The sequence below is a fragment of the Heptranchias perlo genome, chromosome 10 (assembly GCF_035084215.1).
Source record: "Heptranchias perlo isolate sHepPer1 chromosome 10, sHepPer1.hap1, whole genome shotgun sequence".
Lineage (NCBI taxonomy): Eukaryota > Metazoa > Chordata > Chondrichthyes > Hexanchiformes > Hexanchidae > Heptranchias > Heptranchias perlo.
In genome coordinates this window covers 11,042,269-11,064,100 of record NC_090334.1, presented here as the reverse complement: position 1 = coordinate 11,064,100, position 21,832 = coordinate 11,042,269, and the positions used below count along the sequence as shown (strand labels likewise).

The window sequence follows — 21,832 nt, the reverse complement described above, 5'->3', positions numbered from 1 at the left end:
TTATTTGTTGCTGGGGACTAATGGGGTGTGGGGCATTGTTTTTGTTGACTTTTCACAAAACGAAAGGGTCTTTTACATTACAGCCGGGTCTTAGGAGAACAGCTTAAAAGCACGACTTTCCCAAATTGACTTAGAACTGCGCCACCCATCTCCCTGTCAATCTGCGGCTAAGAGGAAGTGTGTGTGCAGTCCGGCTGTGACATTTTGCCCAGTGTGTTGTCGTCGTGGCATGGTGTCATGACATTAATATGAACATAAGAAATATATTTATACATAATGATGCAATGACACTGCTGCGACTTACTTAGCCCCATTCCAACCAGCAGCAACCAGGAATCTAAAAAACCTTTACTTTGATGTGAGAGACCCGCACTGTGGGAGACAGTGCCTGAAGGACAATATAAAAGCACTTCAAGTTGATGAGAGCAACTGGGGACACCACCCACATAATCACAACAGAGATTAGATGCTGTCAAAGCCTTATGTTCAAAGTATAATAATGAGGCTTTAACAAACCTGCTGAACCTCTAGCCACTGATTTTAGTTACTTCCCAAAGAACTGTCCTACAGTAAGAGGACAGTGCATCAAAGCCAAGAATCGTTCTCTAGTTTCACTAACGTAAACCCATATATAGAGCTGAGATTCTTATTGTAATGGTCACTGGCATTGCATGCACAACCCTTTGTCATTCACTCCCATCATATAGAACCCCAATGGACCAATCCCTTCCCATTCAATCTATTCACCCCACCTTTCAATTGAAATCTACAATCCCCCATCAGTGTCTAACTACCTCTTAAATGACTCGAGAGTTTTTCCCTCCACTACCCTACCCAATCACTCCCAATTTTAGAAATTAAATGGACTTCTACCCATTCACTCCTTTGTATAGAATCCCAATGGACCAAACCTTTACCCAGTCATTCTTCTTATACAGAATTTCAATGGACCAAGCCACTTCCCATTCATTCTGCAATTGTATATAATTCCAATGAACGCCTCCTCATTCACTTCCATTCAATAGAATTACAATGGGACAAACCTATTACTGTTTACTTCTTATTTAGAATTCCAATGGAATAAACCCTTTCAATTCATTCATTTTAATTTGAAATAGACTCTGTTTGTTGCTCTGTGTTTAGAGTGAGTTCTTGACTGATCAAATGGGCTGGGATAAACTGATTTGATGGTCTGTTATCTGCAGCAGTAGAAACCCTCACCAAAGGCTAAAATTTTAGTGCAAACAATTTCTCTGCGCTTTTCCCTTCCATTTGCCCTTCATTTTCTCCCATTCTATCTTGAAGGCTCTGATTCTTGCTGGCTTATTTCCACGGGCACCATACTATGCCCAAGGGGCCTTATCAAGCATTGAGGGCAGCACAACTGAATCTGAATCCTATCCTCACCCGATGCCCACTTGCCAGCAGAGATCACTGAATGACTACCAAGTGTGGGAGCTCTGGTTAATTTTTGCGCCCCTCCAGGGGCACAGAGGCCAACTGACATCAACTAATTCAGCACAGACCGGGAATCAAACCTGGGACCTCCTGGCCAGTATAGTTTGGAATCCACCAAGTTGTACCTTACCCTTGCTGGCCGTTGGGGAGCTGTATACAGCCTGAGGATTTTATAGGAATTTAATTGTATCTATTTTCCAATGTGTCTCCAACGTGAACCCCATATATTTATTATTAATGTATTATCAACTGGGGCTTGGGCCCCACGCCAGGGCTTCAGCACATAATTTAAGCTGACACTTCAGTCCAGTAGTGAGGGAGTGCTGCATTGTCTGAGGTGCTACCCTTCAATGACATGTTAAACTGAGGCCCCATTTGCCTGTTCTGGTGGGTGTTAAAGATTCCATGATACCATTTGAAGAAGACCAGAGTGTTCTGGTGTCCTCCCTCAACCAATATTACCCAGAGGGACCTTGGAGTGCATGTCCACAGATCCCTGAAGGTAGCAGGACAGGTAGAAAAGGTGGTTAAGAAGGAATACAGGATACTTTCCTTTATTAGCCGAGGACTAGAATATAAGAGCAGGGAGGTTATGTTAGAACTGTATAAAACACTAGTTAGGCCACAGCTTGAGTACTGCATACAGTTCTGGTCACCACATTACAGGAAAGATGTGATTGCACTAGAGAGGGTACAGAGGAGATTTATGAGGATGTTGCCAGGACTGGAGAATTTTAGCTATGAGAAAAGATTGGATAGGCTGGGATTGTTTTCTTTGGAACAAAAGAGGCTGAGGAGAGATTTAATTGAGGTGTATAAAATTATGATGGGACTAAATAGAGTGGATAGGAAGGACCTATTTCCCTTAGCAGAGGGGTCAGTGACCAGGGGGCATAGGTTTAAAGTGATTGGTAGTAGGATTAGAGGGGAGCTGAGGAAATTTTTTTTCACCCAGAGGGTGGTGGGGGTCTGGAACTCACTGCCTGAAAGGGTGGTAGAGGCAGATACCCTCAACTCATTTAAAAAGTACCTGGATGTGCACTTGGAGTGCCGTAACCTACAGGGCTATGGGCCAAGTGCTGGAAAGTGGGATTAAGCTGGATAGCTCTTTCGACCGGCACGGACACGATGGGCCGAATGGCCTCCTTCTGTGCCATAACTTTCTATGATTCTATGATAAAAAGAGATTAACTGACTGGCATTTTATTACCGTTTGTGGAATTTTGATGCACAATGGCTACCAGATTTACCTGTAGAATAACGAATGCACATCAAAATACAGTCATTCGTTGCATGAAACACTTCGAGAGACACAAGACAAGTATGACTGATCTTCAACTGGCAGCTTGACACATTAAAAATGGCTTATACACTGATTTTATATAACGAACGGCCTCTTTCCTCCTTCCCCAAAACCAGGTACCTTGGATTCCACTTGACCCCTTGAACCCTGACCTCAGTCGTTACCCTGAATATTCTCATGCAAGGCCTCTCCACTGCACAGTGAGAGCAGGCGAGATGCTGTACCTCCCCTCTCTGTGGTTCCATCATGTCAGGCAGTCACACGGCTGCATTGCAGGTACAGTATTAATGTGATCGGTCACAGAAGTAAAAGGTAGATGCCAGGCATTGATTCACAGTGAGTCAATGAACACCGCGTAAGATGACACCAGAACTTGGGAGCTGTATGGACTGAACAGTGTGTTACACAGGGGGAACTGTATCTACTGAACAGTGTGTTACACAGGGGGAACTGTATCTACTGAACAGTGTGTTACACAGGGGGAACTGTATCTACTGAACAGTGTGTTACACAGGGGGAACTGTATCTACTGAACAGTGTGTTACACAGGGGAAACTGTATCTACTGAACAGTGTGTTACACAGGGGGAACTGTATCTACTGAACAGTGTGTTACACAGGGGGAACTGTATCGACTGAACAGTGTGTTACACAGGGGGAACTGTATCTACTGAACAGTGTGTTACACAGGGGGAACTGTATCTACTGAACAGTATGTTACACAGGGGGAACTGTATCTACTGAACAGTGTGTTAGACGGGGGGAACTGTATCTACTGAACAGTGTGTTACACGGGGGGAACTGTATCTACTGAACAGTGTGTTAGACGGGGGGAACTGTATCTACTGAACAGTGTGTTACACAGGGGAAACTGTATCTACTGAACAGTGTGTTACACAGGGGGAACTGTATCTACTGAACAGTTACACGGGGGAACTGTATCTACTGAACAGTTACACGGGGGGAACTGTATCTACTGAACAGTGTGTTACACGGGGGGAACTGTATCTACTGAACAGTGTGTTACACGGGGGGAACTGTATCTACTGAACAGTGTGTTACACGGGGGGAACTGTATCTACTGAACAGTGTGTTACACGGGGGGAACTGTATCTGCTGAACAGTGTGTTACACGGGGGGAACTGTATCTACTGAACAGTGTGTTACACGGGGGGAACTGTATCTACTGAACAGTGTGTTACACGGGGGGAACTGTATCTACTGAACAGTGTGTTACACGGGGGGAACTGTATCTACTGAACAGTGTGTTACACGGGGGGAACTGTATCTACTGAACAGTGTGTTACACGGGGGGAACTGTATCTACTGAACAGTGTGTTACACGGGGGGAACTGTATCTACTGAACAGTGATGAAGCAGCAGGGCCTAGGACACTGCCCTGAGGAACTCCTGCAGCAGTGTCTTGGGCTGGGATGATTGGCCTCCAACAACCACTACCATCTTCCTTTGTGCTAGGTATGACTCCAGCTGAACAGGAATGTCCACAACATCAGCATCCTATTCTACCCAAACCGAGCTTCCAAATCCTCTCCATTACAAAGACCGCCTACTTCCACCTCCGTAACATCACCCACCTCCATCCATGCCTCAGCCCGTCTGCTGCTGAAACCCACATCCATGCCTCTGTCACCTCCAGACTCAACTATTCCAATGGTCTCCTGGCCGGTCTCCCATGCTTTACACTTCTCAATCTTCAGCTCATCCAAATCTCTGCTGCCTGTATCCTAACTCGCACCAAGTACCATTCACCCATCACCCCTGTGCTCGCTGACCTACTGGCTCCCAGTCTGGGAACGCTTCGATTTTAAAATTGTCATCCTTGTTTTCAAATCCCTCCATGGCCTTGCCCCTCCCTTTCTCTGTAACCTCCTCCAGCCCTACAATCCTGTCCCCGGACAGTCAGCATGGATTTGTTAAGGGAAGACCATGTCTGACTAACTTGATTAAATTCTTTGAGGAGGTAACAAGGAGGGTTGATGAGGGTTGTGCATTTAATGTAGTCTACATGGATTTTAGTAAGGCTTTTGACAAAGTCCCACATGGCAGACTGATCAAGAAAGTACAAGCCCATGGGATCCGAGGAAAAGTGGCAAGTTGGATCCAAAATTGGCTCAGTGGCAGGAAGCAAAGGGTAATGGTCGACGGGTGTTTTTGTGACTGGAAGGCTGTTTCCATTGGGGTTCCACCAGGGCTCAGCACTAGGTCCCTTGCTTTTCGTGATATATATTAATGATTTGGACTTAAATGTAAGGGGCATGATTAAGAAGTTTGCAGATGATACAAAAATTGGCCATGTGGTTGATAGTGAGGAGGAAAGCTGCAGACTGCAGGAAGATATCAATGGACTGGTCAGGTGGGCAGATAGGTGGCAATCTGGAGAAGTGTGAGGTAATGAATTTGGGGAGGGCAAACAAGGCAAGGGAATACACAATAAATGGGAGGATACTGAGAGGTGTAGAGGAAGTGAGGGACCTTGGAGTGCATGTCCATAGATCCCTGAAGGTAGCAGGACAGGTAGATAAGTTGGTTAAGAAAGCATATGGGATACTTTTCTTTATTAGCCGAGGCATAGAATATAAGAGCAGGGAGGTTACGCTAGAACTGTAAAAAACACTAGTTAGGCTGCAGTTTGAGTACTGCGTACAGTTCTGGTCACCACATTACAGGAAGGATGTAATTGCACTAGAGAGGGTGCAGAGGAGATTTACGAGGATGTTGCCAGGACTGGAGAATTTTAGCTATGAGGAAAGATTGGATAGACTGGGGTTGTTTTCTTTGGAACAGAGGAGGTGATTTAATTGAGGTGTATAAAATTATGAGGGGCCTAGATAGAGTGGATAGGGAGGACCTATTTCCCTTAGCAGAGAACTGAATAACCAGGTGGCATAGATTTAAAATGATTGGTAGAAGGATTAGAGGGGAGCTGAGGAAAATTTTTTTCACCCAGAGGGTGGTGGGGATCTGGAACTCACTGCCTGAAAGGGTGGTCAATTGTAAACAATTTTACAACACCAAGTTATAGTCCAGCAATTTTATTTTAAATTCACAAGCTTTCGGAGGCTTCCTCCTTCCTCAGGTAAATGTTTACAATTGTCAACCCCAGTCCATCACCGGCATCTCCACATCATGAAAGGGTGGTAGAGGCAGAGACCCTCAACTCATTTAAAAAGATGTTCACCTGAAGTGCCGTAACCTACAAGGCTACGGACCAAGTGCTGGAAAGTGGGATTAGGCTGGGTGGCTCATTGTTGGCTGGCGCGGACACAATGGGCGGAATGGCCTCTTTCTGTGCCGTAAATTTTCTATGATTCTATTTTAGAAATGTCTGCAAATTTGGTCACCAGTCCCCCTAGCCGTATATCCAAATCATTAATGTACACAGTGAACAAAAGTGGTCCCAGAACGGAACAGGCACTCTTAGGTCAGATGTATGACGTATACACAGTAAAGCTAGACTCCCATTAATGTGCCTCGGCCTCAACCTCAGAATAGTATCCCCACTGTACCAATGTGACATTTTTCCCTACACCAACTGTCCTGTGGCCTCTGTAGGTGAGATTTCCAATTTAGTGCCTCATTTAGAGCCTGTGGTCAATAAGAATGGACTGAGACTGCACCTTCAGGAGAGTAGAGCAGAAAATTGGATGTTTTTTTAAAAAAAAAGTAATTGAGAAGAAATGCAGCATTCTGTCCTGTGAGCGTGTTAGCACAGACACCATATGGAGTCTGATTTCTTCTTTCTGTTTCAGTTAATTTCTGGTATGACATGGAGTACGACATCAAGTACAATTACTTCCAGTTCCTGGACTCAGTAACGAAAGCGATGAGTACAGTGTGATTTACTCAGTCAGAGCTCCAGGAGTGCAGGCAGACACAAATCCGGATCCAGATTTTCTGAACTCATCCATATAAATTCAGCCAAGATTGTGTGAACTGCACGGTGGGCATATGTCGGAAATGCTGTTCACATATGGGCTGGCCTTTTTACTATGTGCCTGATTAGTCACTGCATGGCCCCCTGCAAATGACACACGTTTGTCTTGATTTTGGAGAGATAATGCTAATTACCCTGAGGGAAACACTGCTACAACTGCAGAGCATCCTTTTCATTGCAGACCAACTACAGAAATCATGTGCTAGTAAATCAGAAACAAGAAAAAATATAGACCCTGTGTTCATGGAGTACAGTTTTCCCAGATGGGGAAATACTCTGACATACAGTGAACACAAATCTGCTGCTCCCCAAAATGGAAATCCATGCGATGGTTTTCAAGATTGTGCGTTCTGTTCCTCATCACTCCAGGGCGTCTTGTAATTTTGTATTACTAACCTAGTTCATTGGTAGGTAGACTGGTGAAGCAGTGACTTGGCCATATTGTTCAATAGTGGCTCTATTCAAACTGCAAAACTCCCACTGTTGGCCGTAATCCATGCCATGGTTTGAATAATACGGATGGACGATTTAGCAGATCATCACTGGCATCCTACGTACAGCACGCCTTCGTGACCATTCTGGCTACATCTACCTTCATATGTCAACTGAGCAGCTTTCAGCCTAGAAACTCCTGCAACACAAGGTCCTAACTGTGTATCAAGCAATGTATTTAGTAATTGTAAGCGTAGTCAGTTTTACTCTACCTCATCAATTACAGTAAACATAGGATAGACAGTGGGGAACACTGGCATACCAACTTCATTCTACAGGTGAGGATGATGGGCACAAAGTATTGTGGAATAACCTGGATATTCCCATTTCTCAACACGTATCCTGTTTCTACGATAGGGGGTAAACTTTGTTGTATAATAAAATATGCATATTGTGAATACGGTTTCTGTCATTTACAGCTTATTGTCAGTATCGGTCCTGTCATTTGCAGCTCATTGTCAGTAGCGGTGTCTAACTTAATCCATGCAGTGTCAATGCCGGGTTCTAACCACTTGCCCCATAAACCCGCGGTGTCAATAGTGGTTTCTAACCACTCGCCCCATAAACCGCACGGTGTCAATAGTGGTTTCTAACCACTCGCCCCATAAACCACGAGGTGTCAATAGTGGTTTCTAACCACTCGCCCCATAAACCACGCGGTGTCAATAGTGGTTTCTAACCACTCGCCCCATAAACCGCGCGGTGTCAATAGTGGTTTCTAACCACTCGCCCCATAAACCCACGGTGTCAATAGTGGTTTCTAACCACTCGCCCCATAAACCACGCGGTGTCAATAGTGGTTTCTAACCACTCGCCCCATAAACCACGAGGTGTCAATAGTGGTTTCTAACCACTCGCCCCATAAACCACGAGGTGTCAATAGTGGTTTCTAACCACTCGCCCCATAAACCACGCGGTGTCAATAGTGGTTTCAAACCACTCGCCCCATAAACCACGAGGTGTCAATAGTGGTTTCTAACCACTCGCCCCATAAACCACGCGGTGTCAATAGTGGTTTCAAACCACTCGCCCCATAAACCCACGGTGTCAATAGTGGTTTCTAACCACTCGCCCCATAAACCACGCGGTGTCAATAGTGGTTTCTAACCACTCGCCCCATAAACCACGAGGTGTCAATAGTGGTTTCTAACCACTCGCCCCATAAACCACGAGGTGTCAATAGTGATTTCTAACCACTCGCCCCATAAACCGCACGGTGTCAATAGTGGTTTCTAACCACTCGCCCCATAAACCACGAGGTGTCAATAGTGGTTTCTAACCACTCGCCCCATAAACCACGAGGTATCAATAGTGGTTTCTAACCACTCGCCCCATAAACCACGAGATGTCAATAGTGGTTTCTAACCACTCGCCCCATAAACCACGAGGTGTCAATAGTGGTTTCTAACTAAACTGGCGCCAGTGGCCATAGTGACGTCACCAAACACCGCGTTCTCAACCCACCCGGTCACATTTCTACGGCTGGAGATCAGGGAACATTGACCCCTCACCGCCCAGGATGGGAAGATCTGAGCCGGGGGCTGCGGAGGGGCCACAGAATTTTTTAATCCGGCTTCTCTCTCAGACCCTCCCCTCAATCCAGAAACGTCGACTGACGATTGATTCTCCGACCTGCAGATTATTCACAGGCCTCGCGGTGTGTTAGCTGACGCTGAGTCCTTCATTACAATGTCAGGGTGAGTGCTGTCCGGCTCGGAGGCCCTTTCCCTACAAGAAGGACCTCATGTTTCAGCCTCGGGCTCTCTCTCGTTCACTCTTTCTGCTGTTTGAAGCTGCTGCTTTAACAGCTCTTTAGTTGCCGCACCCCCAAAAAAATATGACATCAGCCAGGTGATGGAGGTAAGAGTCCAACGATGTGCTACCGATACATTTTTTAATTCAATTCTTCTCTATGAGCAAAACTCGTGCCCAACCGTCACCGCCTTCCAGAAGAAATCCGTGCGCACACGCATATCGTAGACGGCAGGATATCCTCTGCGGACGCACAAACCAAATTTCCCAGAGCGACCAACCAGAATTGACGATAGGGCCTTTTTTCTCAAAAGCAGAATACTGCGGATGCTGAAAATCTGAAACAGAGTGGGCCTTTTCTTTGCCACTCTGTATGGTGGGAAATCATACCCTCCATATCTTCTAAACCACAAGCGGATATGGAATACAGAAAAATTATTCCTTCATTCTCTGTGTTTGTTTCTGTGTCTTTTCGAGTCTCGATCTCGTTCTCAGAGACACATCTTTCTGTCTCTCACCGAGTGAAAAAAAAACATAGTTAAATAGAGTCATATAGAGTCTACTGCATACAAACAGGCCATTCAGCCCAACTGGTCTATGTCGGCATATGTTTATAGGGTTAGATGAAGAGGGGTGGGAGGAGGCTTGTGTGGAGCATAAACACCAGCATGGACCTATTGGGCCGAATGGCCAGTTTCCCAGCTATACATTCTATGTACTAGGCAGAAGGAGACAGGCAGACCATCATCACTGCAGAAGAATTGAGTTTGCACACGCGCACTGGATCCCGCCAGCTGTACCGTGTGTGTTCACATATTTCTGGAAGGTCCCCCCAATCCCTTGCTTCCCCCCCTCATCCTTTCCTCCCCATTCTCCTTGGCCCCGACCCAGTGCAAACCGCACCTCTGACCAGTTACTCTTGTTTGATGGGAGTCGATGCCGATTCCAGTGTGCTGATGGGGACTCAGGTCTATTAAGGGAGAAAGGCAGGTTGATCTGTTTGTATTTGGAGGACAGTCGATCCGTTTGAATGGAAGAGGAAACGGTTGGCTGTGTATCTTTTCTTTCCAAGTTGAAATAGAATTTAATTCAATAGCAAAGACTTTCTTGGGAAAGTATTTGTTTCTGAGAAAGCTGGTTTGGATTTTTCCTCAGCACACACTTCACAAGCCTGTGTCATTAGGGGATGCCTCAGTATTCATATTTACTTTAGAGCAGCGTAGACTTCGAGACGACCTGATAGAGGTCTATAAAATAATTAAAGGACTGGATAGCATCCCTATTGATAGATTATTCCAGTTTAACAGGTTGGGGAGGACCAGGGGACATGAGTTTAAACTATGGAAGTGTAGGAATAGACTGGGTGTTGGGCGGTTCTTCTTTTCCCAGAGAGTAGTGAGCCTCTGGAATACGTTGCCGGCCGGTGTGGTGGGTGCTGACTCTCTGCCTGCACGAGAGCTGGACTGGGGCAGAGATCTCATCGTATAGAAGGCAAGTGTCTTTCGTCCATGTGATCTCCTGAACTGGTTTCGATTGCCTGAGGGGATCGGAGCGGAATTTTCCAGAGTATTTTATCCCTTATTGACCCTGGGATTTTTCTGTTTCTTTTTGCCTCCCAGGAGATACATGGCTGTGGGTGGGGGGTGGGAAGATAGAGTGGAGTCTGGAGGTCTGGCTCGGAATTCTGGGTTGACATCTAGCGGGATACAGGTGTCCAGTGGGTGTGGGTGGACATGCCTCATCGTATGAGTCGTGGAAACCCATAAAACCCTCCCGCCGTAGAGGACTAACCACCCTATCGGCTGGTATAAAGATGGTCACGTCCTGTCGGACTGTAAATTAACCTGTGAATCCTTCCACTACTTCACACTATTCTTCAGGGGAATAGTGGGAAGATACAACAACAACCACCATCTCCGGTTCTTCACCTAACACTTCACAGGTCATTGTACTTCTTTTATTGAGTGAGGTTTTTTTTGTTTGTATTTTTCCCCTTTCCTTTTTTCTGTTCCTTATTAAATGCTGTTCATAATTTTTTCCAGTTCTGAGACCTGAAATGTTGATTTCCATTTCATAAGAACATAAGAAATAGGAGCAGGAGCAGGAGTAGGCCATACGGCCCCTCGAGCCTGCTCCGCCATTCAATCAGATCATGGCTGATCTTCAACCTCAACTCCACGTTCCCGCCTGATCCCCATATTCCTTTGATTCTTTTAGAGTCCAAAAATCTTTCGATCTCAGCCTTGAATATACTCAATGACTGAGCATTCACAGCCTTCTCGGGTAGAGAATGCCAAAGATTCACAACCCTCTGAGTGAAGAAATTCCTCCTCATCTCAGTCTTAAATGGCCGACCTCTTATCCTGAGACTATGCCCCCTAGCTCTAGACTCTCCAGCCAGGGGAAACAACCTCTCGGCATCTACCCTGTCAAGCCCCCTCAGAATCTTATATGTTTCAATGAGATCACCTCTCATTCTTTTAAACTCCAGAGAGTATAGGCCCATTCTACTCAACCTCTCCTCATAGGACAACCCTCTCATCCCAGGAATCAATCTAGTGAACCTTCGTTGCACTGCCTCTAAGGCAAGTATATCCTTCCTTAGGTAAGGAGACCAAAACTGCACACAGTACTCCAGGTGTGGTCTCACCAAAGCCCTGTACAATTGCAGCAAGACTTCCTTACTCTTGTACTCCAACCCCCTTGCAATAAAGGCCAACATACCATTTACCTCCCTAATTGCTTGCTGTACCTGCATGTTAACTTTCTGTGTCTCGTGTACAAGGACACCCAAATCCCTCTGAACACCAACATTTGATAGTTTCTCACCATTTAAAAAATATTCTGTTTTTCTATTCTTCCTACCAAAGTGAATAACCTCACATTTCCCCACATTATACTCCATCTGCCACCTTCTTGCCCACTCACTTAACCTGTCTATATCCCTTTGCAGACTCTTTATGTCCCCCTCACAGCTTACTTTCCCACCTAGCTTTGTATCGTCAGCAAACTTGGGTACATTACACTCGGTCCCTTCATCCAAGTCATTAATATAGATTGTAAATAGTTGAGGTCCAAGCACTGATCCTTGCAGCACCCCACTAGTTACAGCCTGCCAACCTGAAAATGACCCATTTATCCCTACTCTCTTTTCTGTCTGTTAACCAATCCTCTATCCATGCTAATATCTTACCCCCAACCCCATGAGCCCTTATCTTGCATATCAATCTTTTATGTGGCACCTTATCGAATGCCTTTTGAAAATCCAAATATACTACATCCACTGGTTCCCCTTTATCTACCCTGCTAGTTACATCCTCAAAAAACTCCTGTAGATTTGTCAAACACGATTTCCCTTTCATAAAACCATGTTGACTCTGCCTAATCATATTATGATTTTCTAAGTGCCCTGTTACCACTTCCTTAATAATGGATTCCAGCATTTTCCCGACGACTGATGTCAGGCTAACTGGCCTGTAGTTCCCTGTTTTCTCTCTCCCTCCTTTCTTGAATAGCGGGGTTACATTTGCCACCTTCCAATCCACTGGGACCGTTCTAGAATCTAGGGAATTCTGGAAGATCACAACCAATGCACCCACTATCTCTGCAGCCATCTCTTTTAGAACCCTAGGATGTAGGCCATCAGGTCCAGGGGATTTATCAGCTTTTAGTCCCATTAGTTTCTCAAGTACTTTTTCTCAGTTTCTTCACAGATGCTGCCTGACCTGCCTTTATTTTGGGTTATTTTTCAGTTGCACGTTTTTTGAGTTGTCAACTTTTCTGGGGCTGTGCTGGCTTTTTAGAAGTATGCAATCCATTGAGTTCTCGTGAATAATCGGCTTGGGAGCTTTACATTATGCTCTTGCGTTGTTGGACAGGAAGAGATCCTTGTCATTCTTCAGCTAGACCACTAGATGGAGCCAGTGTGTTGCCCGGAACAAACCCGAACTTGATTACTTTGGGCTGGTGGAGGGCAGTACTTTATATAATACATAATCTTAACATTGATTTCAATAACTTCACATCATAACCGCTGCTCCCATTTTTTCAGACAGTAGGTGCTGGTAATGGTTCTGATGTTGCCATTTACACCTCCTCTAGACCCATCTTTTGTTTCTTTACTTGTCCCATTACCACCCTCCTTGCCTTGTACCATCACCATCACTTTTGTCCCTAATACCTTGTGCTCTCCACCCTATCAGAGACCTTCCCTTTTGTTCTTTCCTCCCCTCCCCTTTCCCTGGCTCTGATAAACTGATAAATCTTTAACATCTTCCAGTTCTGACGAAAGGTCTTCGACCTGAACCATTAACTCTGTTTCTTTCTCCACAGTTGCTGCCTGACCTGCTGAGCTTCTCCAGCATTTTCTGTTTTTATTTCAGATTTCCAGCACCCGCAGTATTTTGCTTTTGTTTTGGGAGTACCTTATAGATCGTCAATTCTGTTGGGTGTAAATATCAAGAGATTTGAAAGGAATAAGTTGCTATTAAGCACATATATATTTCTTTTAATCTCTTTATGAGGTCAATATACTTAAACTAAGCGGATAAAAATGTAGTGATATGAGAGGAAAGATGGGAGTGCTGGTGCACCATTCTTGTGCACGAGAACAGTGACCCAACTGAATTGGCATCCCTAGACAACATAGGGTATACCTGCTACCCTCTCATTCAAGGTCCTCCCAACAAAGCCCCCTGATACGTATGTGTGTCTTTCCTTTGTGGGGCCCGGAGGAGCAAGATTTTCCACCCTGGTCCTGAAGCTTATAACAGTGCCAGTAGGTACAACCATGCCAACTGACCTTATGGGGGGAATTTTAATTGCCGGGTGGGAAAGCGGCCTAGCGAGCAGCAGCCCGGCCAGGAGTGGCAGCAAGAGACCCAGCCAGGCCTCATTAACATTCCACCGGCCGACTTCCCAACCTGAACAGTTGGAAAATCGTCAGGAAGCGGCTGCTCACCCATTAAAACTGGGCAGTTCAGAGGCCGCCAGCCGGGCCCAAGATAAGTGCAGGGATGAGGCGGGTCAGTGGTTTGGGATGTGGGTGAGCCTGAGATGGGGGAGGCACACATACATAGCAACAGGAGCAGGCCATTCAGCCCCTCAAGCCTGTTCTGCCATTCAATTAGATCATGGAGGATCTGTACCTTAATGCCTACCCACCATTGATCTATACCTTTTGAAACCCTTACCTAATAAAAGTCTAGCGATCTCAGTCTTGAAAGCTTCAACTGACCCCCAGCATCCACAGCCTTTTAGGGAATGAATTCCAGATTTCCACTATCCTTTGAGTGAAGATGTGCTTCCAGATTTCATCCTAAATGGCCTATCTCTAATTTTAATTGTTCTGGATTCCCCCACCAGAGGATATTGCTCCTCGGTATCTACTCTATCGAAGCCTTTTATCATTTTAAACACCTCAATTAGATCACCTCTCAACCTTCTAAACTCAAGGGAATACAAACCACGTTTATGCAACATGTCCTCATAATGGTGAATCTGTGTTGCACCCCTTTCAAGGCATATCTTTCCTGAAGTTCAGAGCCCAAAACTGAAACAGGTGGGGTCTCTGACCAAGGTGCTGTACAACTGAAGCAGAACTTTCTCATTTTTATATTCCAGCCCCCTTGAGATAAAGGCCAACTTTCCATTAGCCGTTCTGATTACTTTTTGTACCTGTGCACATGGACACCCAAATCTCATTGCTCTTCCACAGCTCTTAGTCTCTCACCCTTAAGAAAATATTCAGATTTGTCGTTCTCTGATCCAAAGTGGCTGCCCTTACACTTCCCCTTGATGAACTCCATCTGCCGCAGTTTTGTCCACTCACTTAATCTGTTTATGTCCCTTTGTAACTTCCTGCTCCCATCCACACAACTTACCGTGCCTCCTAACATAGTGTCATCTTCAAATTTGGATATCTAACTCTATTCTTTCACTGAGTCATTAATATATTTGGTGAAAAGCTGAGACCCCAGTACAGACCCTGGGGAACACCATTTGTCACACCCCGCCAATCAGAGATAAAGTTCCCTTTTTCCGTACGCTCTGTCTCCTAACTCCCAACCAATAACCGACTCATGTCACAATACTTACCTTGCGAGGCCTCTTCTCCCGGTGATCAGTTTCCTACCTGCTTCAGCCTGGTGGGACAGCCTCAGCCTGGCGGGACAGTCTCAGCCTGGGGGACAGTCTCAGCCTGGGGGACAGTCTCAGCCTGGGGGACAGTCTCAGCCTCGGCCTGGTGGGACGGCCTCGGCCTGGCGGGACGGCCTCGGCCTGGCGGGACGGCCTCGGCGGGACGGTCTCGGCCTCGGCGGGACGGTCTCGGCCTCGGCGGGACGGTCTCGGCCTCGGCGGGACGGTCTCGGCCTCGGCGGGACGGTCTCGGCCTCGGCGGGACGGTCTCGGCCTCGGCGGGACGGTCTCGGCCTCGGCGGGACGGTCTCGGCCTCGGCGGGACGGTCTCGGCCTCGGCGGGACGGTCTCGGCCTCGGCGGGACGGTCTCGGCCTGGCGGGACGGTCTCGGCCTGGCGGGACGGTCTCAGCCTGGCGGGACGGTCTCAGCCTGGCGGGACGGTCTCAGCCTGGCGGGACGGCCTCAGCCTGGCGGGACAGACTCAGCGGGACGGTCTCAGCCTGGCGGGACGGCCTCAGCGGGACGGTCTCAGCCTGGCGGGACGGTCTCAGCCTGGCGGGACAGTCTCAGCGGGACGGTCTCAGCCTGGCGGGACAGCCTCAGCGGGACGGTCTCAGCCTGGCGGGACAGCCTCAGCGGGACGGTCTCAGCCTGGCGGGACAGCCTCAGCGGGACGGTCTCAGCCTGGCGGGACAGCCTCAGCGGGACGGTCTCAGCCTGGCGGGACAGCCTCAGCGGGACGGTCTCAGCCTGGCGGGACAGCCTCAGCGGGACGGTCTCAGCCTGGCGGGACAGCCTCAGCGGGACGGTCTCAGCCTAGCGGGACGGTCTCAGCCTGGCGGGACAGCCTCAGCGGGACGGTCTCAGCCTGGCGGGACAGCCTCAGCGGGACGGTCTCAGCCTGGCGGGACAGCCTCAGCGGGACGGTCTCAGCCTGGCGGGACAGCCTCAGCGGGACGGTCTCAGCCTGGCGGGACAGCCTCAGCGGGACGGTCTCAGCCTGGCGGGACAGCCTCAGCGGGACGGTCTCAGCCTGGCGGGACAGCCTCAGCGGGACGGTCTCAGCCTGGCGGGACAGCCTCAGCGGGACGGTCTCAGCCTGGCGGGACAGCCTCAGCGGGACGGTCTCAGCCTGGCGGGACAGCCTCAGCGGGACGGTCTCAGCCTGGCGGGACAGCCTCAGCGGGACGGTCTCAGCCTGGCGGGACAGCCTCAGCGGGACGGTCTCAGCCTGGCGGGACAGCCTCAGCGGGACGGTCTCAGCCTGGCGGGACAGCCTCAGCGGGACAGTCTCAGCCTGGCGGGACAGCCTCAGCGGGACGGTCTCAGCCTGGCGGGACAGCCTCAGCGGGACAGTCTCAGCCTGGCGGGACAGTCTCAGCCTGGCGGGACGGTCTCAGCGGGACGGTCTCAGCCTGGCGGGACGGTCTCAGCCACAGCCGCTTCTCCGCTCAGGCCAACATTGAAATGTCAGTCAGGCCCCGATGACATCATCCGTACCATATCTGCATACTTAAAGAAGGAGCTGCCAGCTTCGGACAGGTGTCCTTGGCACTTGCAATTTAAAATTGTGTCCGGAGGATCAAAGCAGGAGGCCAGTGGGTAAGTCTCCAGCAACATTTTAACTGCCACCCTGCCTGGCTTTGATACCCTTGTCCCCATTAAAACCTTTTCTCTCTTCCATCCCAGATGCTTTCCCTGTATGACCCCCCCCCACCCCCCATCTTCACTTCCTGAAGTCTAAGGGGTGCAGACTTGAGCATATCTTACCCATCCACCATCAGATATGCCTGGACCATGTCAAGTGCTATTGGGCTTCACTCTGCCAAAACCACCCACTACTCCAGGATCGTTCCGAAGAGGAAAGATGGCCCTTGGCTTCTTTTCTCCACTATCAACCATCTCCTTAAACCTCTCTCCCCTCCCACTCCTCCTCCACCCTCACCTCCAACAAGTGCAAGGAGCACATGGACTTCATTGTCACTAAGATTGAGAATAACTCTACTGCTTCTCCCCCGTTCCCTTTGCCCATCTAGCCTAACTTCTCCCTGGCTCCCCCTGCCTTAGCCCTGAACCTGCATATTTCTCTAGCTTCTCTCCTCATGCCCTCTCTGAGCTCATCTTGTCCATGAGACCCATCTCCATTTCTCTTGACCCCATTCCCCCATAACTGCTGATCACCCAACATCTGTTCCTGGCCTCCATGCTAGCTGACATTGTAAAGGGATCCCTCTGCTCCCTTTCAAAACATCCCCCCCCCCTTAGAAACCTCTATCTACCCATTACAGACAGCAGCTGCTCATCTGTCACCTGGCATGAAAACAATAAAAGTACAATCTTGACATTATCATTGGGACGGTTAGGGGCCAAAAAGAAGACCTACTCATCAAGGCAGAGGGCATAGCTGAGGTACTAAATGAGTACTTTGCATCTGCCTTTATCAAGAAAGAAGATGCTGCCAGAGTCTCAGTAAAAAAGGTAGTTGAGATACTGGATGGGCTAAAAATTGATAAAGAGGTACTAGAAAGGCTAGCTGTATTTAAAGTAGATAAGTCACTCGGTCCGGATGGGATGCATCCTAGGTTGCTGAGGGAAGTAAGGGTAGAAATTGTGGAGGTACTGGCCATAATCTTCCAAACATCTGTAGATACGGGGGTGGTGCCAGAGGACTGGTGAATTGCAAATGTTACACCCTTGTTCAAAAAAGGGTATAAAGATAAACCCAGCAACTACAGGCCAGTCAGTTTAACCTGAGTGGTGGGGAAACTTTTAGAAATGATAATCCAGGACAGAATTAATAGTCACTTGGACAAGTGTGGATTAATTAAGGAAAGTCAGCATGGATTTGTTAAAGGCAAATCATGTTTAACTAACTTGATAGAGTTTTTTGATGAGGTAACAGAGAGGGTAGATGAGGGCAATGCAGTTAATGTGGTGTATATGGACTTTCAAAAGGTGTTTGATAAAGTACATAATAGACTTGTCATCAAAGTTGAAGCTCGTGGAATAAAAGGGGCAGTGACAGGAAACAGAGAGAAGTGCTGACTGGTTGTTTTTTGGACTGGAGGAAGGTGTACAGTGGTGTTCCCCAGGGGTCAATACTAGGACCACTGCTTTTCTTGATATATATTGAGATGTATTAGGGCATGAAAAAGTACTGGCAAGTAAAATTAAGGAAATCTCAAAAATGTTTTATAAATACATAAAGAGCTCCCTAATATTAACTAGGATACAAAGAGTATGAAGGGTATAGAGGGCACAAAATTCTTACACTGCATTCAGGAGAACTTTTTTAGCCAGTACATAGCAAGCCCAACAAGAGAGGGACAGTTCTGGATTTAGTTTTAGGAAATGAAGCTGGGAAGGTGGAAGGAGTATCAGTGGGAGAGTGGTAGTAAACATAATGCAGTTAGATTTAGCATAGTTATGGAAAAGGACAGAGATAGAATAGAAGTTAAAGTTATCAATTGGGGAAAGGCCAATTTTACTATTTTACTAGGCTGAGAAGTGATTTAGCAAACATGGACTGGAAACAGCTACTTGAAGGTGCAATGTCAGCGCAGTGGGAGGCATTCAAGGGGGAGATTCATGGGGTTCAGGGTAAACATGTTCCCAAAAAGAATAAGGGTGGGCCTGCCAAATCTGGAGCCCCCTGGATGACAAGGAGCATGCAGGGTAAGATAAGGCAAAAAAGGGAAGCTTATGTCAGACACTGAGAGCTCAATACTGCAGAAAGCCTAGAGGAGTATAGAACGTGCAGGGGTGAAATTAAAAAAGAAAATTAGGAAAGCAAAGAGAGGGCATGAAAAAAGATTGGCAAGTAAAATCAAGGAAAACCCAAAGATGTTTTATAAATACGTTAAGAGCAAGAGGATAACTCAGGAAAGAGTAGCGCCCATTAGAGACCAAAAAGGTCATCTCTCTGTCGAGGCGGAAGATGTGGGTATGGTTCTTAATCAATACTTTGCGTCTGTCTTCACAAAAGAGGGGGGGCGATGCAGACGTTACAGTTAAGGAGGAGGAGGAGTGTGAAATATTGGATGGGATAAACATAGTGAGAGAGGAAATATTAAAGCGATTAGCATCTTTGAAAGTAGATAAATCACCAGGCCCAGATGAAATGTATCCCTGGCTGTTAAAAGAATCAAGGGAGGAAATAGCGGAGGCTCTGACCATCATTTTCCAATCCTCACTGGATACAGGTGTGGTGCCGGAGGATTGGAGGACTGCTAACATTGTACCATTGTTTAAAAAGGGAGAGAGGGATAGACCGAGTAATTACAGGCCAGTCAGTCTAACCTCGGTGGTGGGAAAATTATTGGAATCAATTCTGAAGGACAGGATAAACTGTCACTTAGAAAGGCACGGAGTAATCAATGACAGTCAGCATGGATTTGTTAAGGGAAGGTCGTGTCTGACTAACTTGATTGAATTTTTCGAGGAGGTAACAAGGAGTGTCGATGAGGGTAGTGCATTTGATGTAGTCTACGTGGATTTTAGCAAGGCTTTTGACAAGGTCCCACATAGCAGACTGGTCAAAAAAGTACAAGCTCATGAGATCCAAGGGAAAGTGGTAAGTTGGATCCAAAATTGGCTCAGTGGCAGGAAGCAAAGGGTAATGGTTGATGGGTGTTTTTGTGACTGGAAGGCTGTTTCCAGTGGAGTTCCACAGGGCTCAGTACTAGGTCCCTTGCTTTTTGTGGAGCAAATGATTTGGACTTAAATGTAGGAGGTATGGTTAAGAAGTTTGCAGATGATACAAAAATTGGCCCTGTGATTGATAGTGAGGAGGAAAGCTGTAGACTGCAGGAAGTTATCAATGGACTGGTCAGGTGGGCAGAAAAGTGGCAAATGGAATTCAATCCAGAGAAGTGTGAGGTAATGCATATGGGGAGGGCAAACAAGGCAAGGGAACACACAATAAATGGGAGGATACTGAGAGGTGTAGAGGAACAGAGGGACCTTGGAGTGCATGTCCACAGATCCCTGAAGGTAGCAGGACAGGTAGATAAGGTGGTTAAAAAGGCATATGGGATACTTTCCTTTATTAGCTGAGGCATAGAATATAAGAGCAGGGTGGTTATGCTAGAACTGTATAAAACATTGGTTAGGCCACAGCTTGAGTACTGCATACAGTTCTGGTCACCACATTACAGGAAAGATGTGATTGCACTAGAGAGGGTACAGGGGAGATTTACGAGAATGTTGCCAGGGATGGAGAATTTTAGCTATGAGAATAGATTGGATAGGCTGGGGTTGTTTTATTTGGAACAGAGGAGGCTGAGGGGTGATTTAATTGAGGTGTATAAAATTATGACGGGACTAGATAGAGTGGATAGGAAGGATCTATTTCACTTAGCAGAGGGGTCAGTGACCAAGGGACATAGATTTAAAGTAATTGGTAGAAGGATTAGAGGAGCTGAGGAGCAATTTTTTCACCCAAAGGGTGGTGGAGGTCTAGAACTCACTGCCTAAAAGGGTGGTAGAGGCAGAAACCCTCAACTCATTTAAAAAGTACTTGGATGTGCACCTGAAGCACCGTAACCTACAGGGCTACGGACCAAGTGCTGGAAAGTGGGATTAAGCTGGATAGCTCTTTTTTGGCCGGCACAGACACGATGAGCCAAATGACCTCCTTCTGTGCCGTAACTTTCTATGATTCTTTCAAGGAGCCCTAGTAAAATTGAAGTCAATGGGAATCAGGGGGAAAACTCTCCAGTGGCTGGAGTCATACCTAGCACAAAGGAAGATGGTAGTGGTTGTTGGAGGCCAATCATCTCAGCCCCAGGACATTGCTGCAGGAGTTCCTCAGGGCAGTGTCCTAGGCCCAACCATCTTCAGCTGCTCCATCAATGACCTTCCCTCCATCATAAGGTCAGAAATGGGGATGTTCGCTGATGATTGTACAGTGTTCAGTTCCATTCGCAATCCATCAGATAATTAAGCAGTCTTGCATACAGCAAGACCTGGACAAAATCCAGGCTTGGGCTGATAAGTGGCAAGTAACATTCATGCCAGACAAGTGCCAGGCAATGACCATCTCCAACAAGAGAATCTAAACACCTCCCCATGATATTCAACGGCATTACCATCGCCGAATACCCCACCATCAGCATCCTGGGGGTCACCATTGACCAGAAACATAACTGGACCAGCCACATAAATACTGTGGTTACAAGAGCAGGTCAGAGGCTGGGTATTCTATGGTGAGTGGCTCATCTCCTGTGTTGGCTAGGGGCTGCAGAAGTCAGCTGCTGATACACACAGGCAGGAATGACTTTTGAACTAAAGTAACCTGAGTTCAGTCCTGGCCTTGGCTGGCTGGAACCGGTTTGAATTAACCAAGTTTTGTGAAAGACAAAGGAAATGTGATAAGACACAAGTCCTATTTAGAAAAGGAGTAATGAGGTAATGCTACCTAAGTCCTTGGGACAGAGCCAGTGAGAAGACCCAGACTAGGCGAGCAAGCCTAAACCAAAGGGAGAGAGAGACAGCACAGCCTGAAGAGATAAGATTCGGAATAAGAATGAAGGATCTGGGGCGTGGAGCCAGGGTGAAGACTCCGGAGACCAACCATCGCAGAAGTGGAAGACCCTACGTCAGGGACGTAGAGATGATATCGAGAGAGAGAACGGAACGCCTGGCAAGCGTCAGCTCTCCTTTTCGGGTATTATCCTTTATATTCTGTGACCACTCAGGGAGTGTCAGAGAAACCTAGTGGGTGTGCGTTTAG

At 47.2% G+C, this 21,832-nt stretch overlaps 1 protein-coding gene across 3 annotated transcripts in view; it reads left to right on the top strand.

The window, feature by feature from the left end:
- Positions 1-7,605, top strand: part of jmjd7 (jumonji domain containing 7) — a 54,748-nt gene extending 47,143 nt beyond the window's left edge. For 2 of the 3 annotated variants that reach the window (XM_067991216.1, XM_067991218.1), the window contains exons 7-8: positions 2,878-3,037; positions 6,531-7,605. In XM_067991216.1, the coding sequence (XP_067847317.1) occupies positions 2,878-3,037; positions 6,531-6,619 (249 nt within the window). In that variant the 3' untranslated portion in view covers positions 6,620-7,605. The remainder of the gene's footprint in view (positions 1-2,877; positions 3,038-6,530) is intronic. The other variant, XM_067991217.1, reaches the window with a different exon arrangement.
- Positions 7,606-21,832: the final 14,227 nt, after the last annotated feature.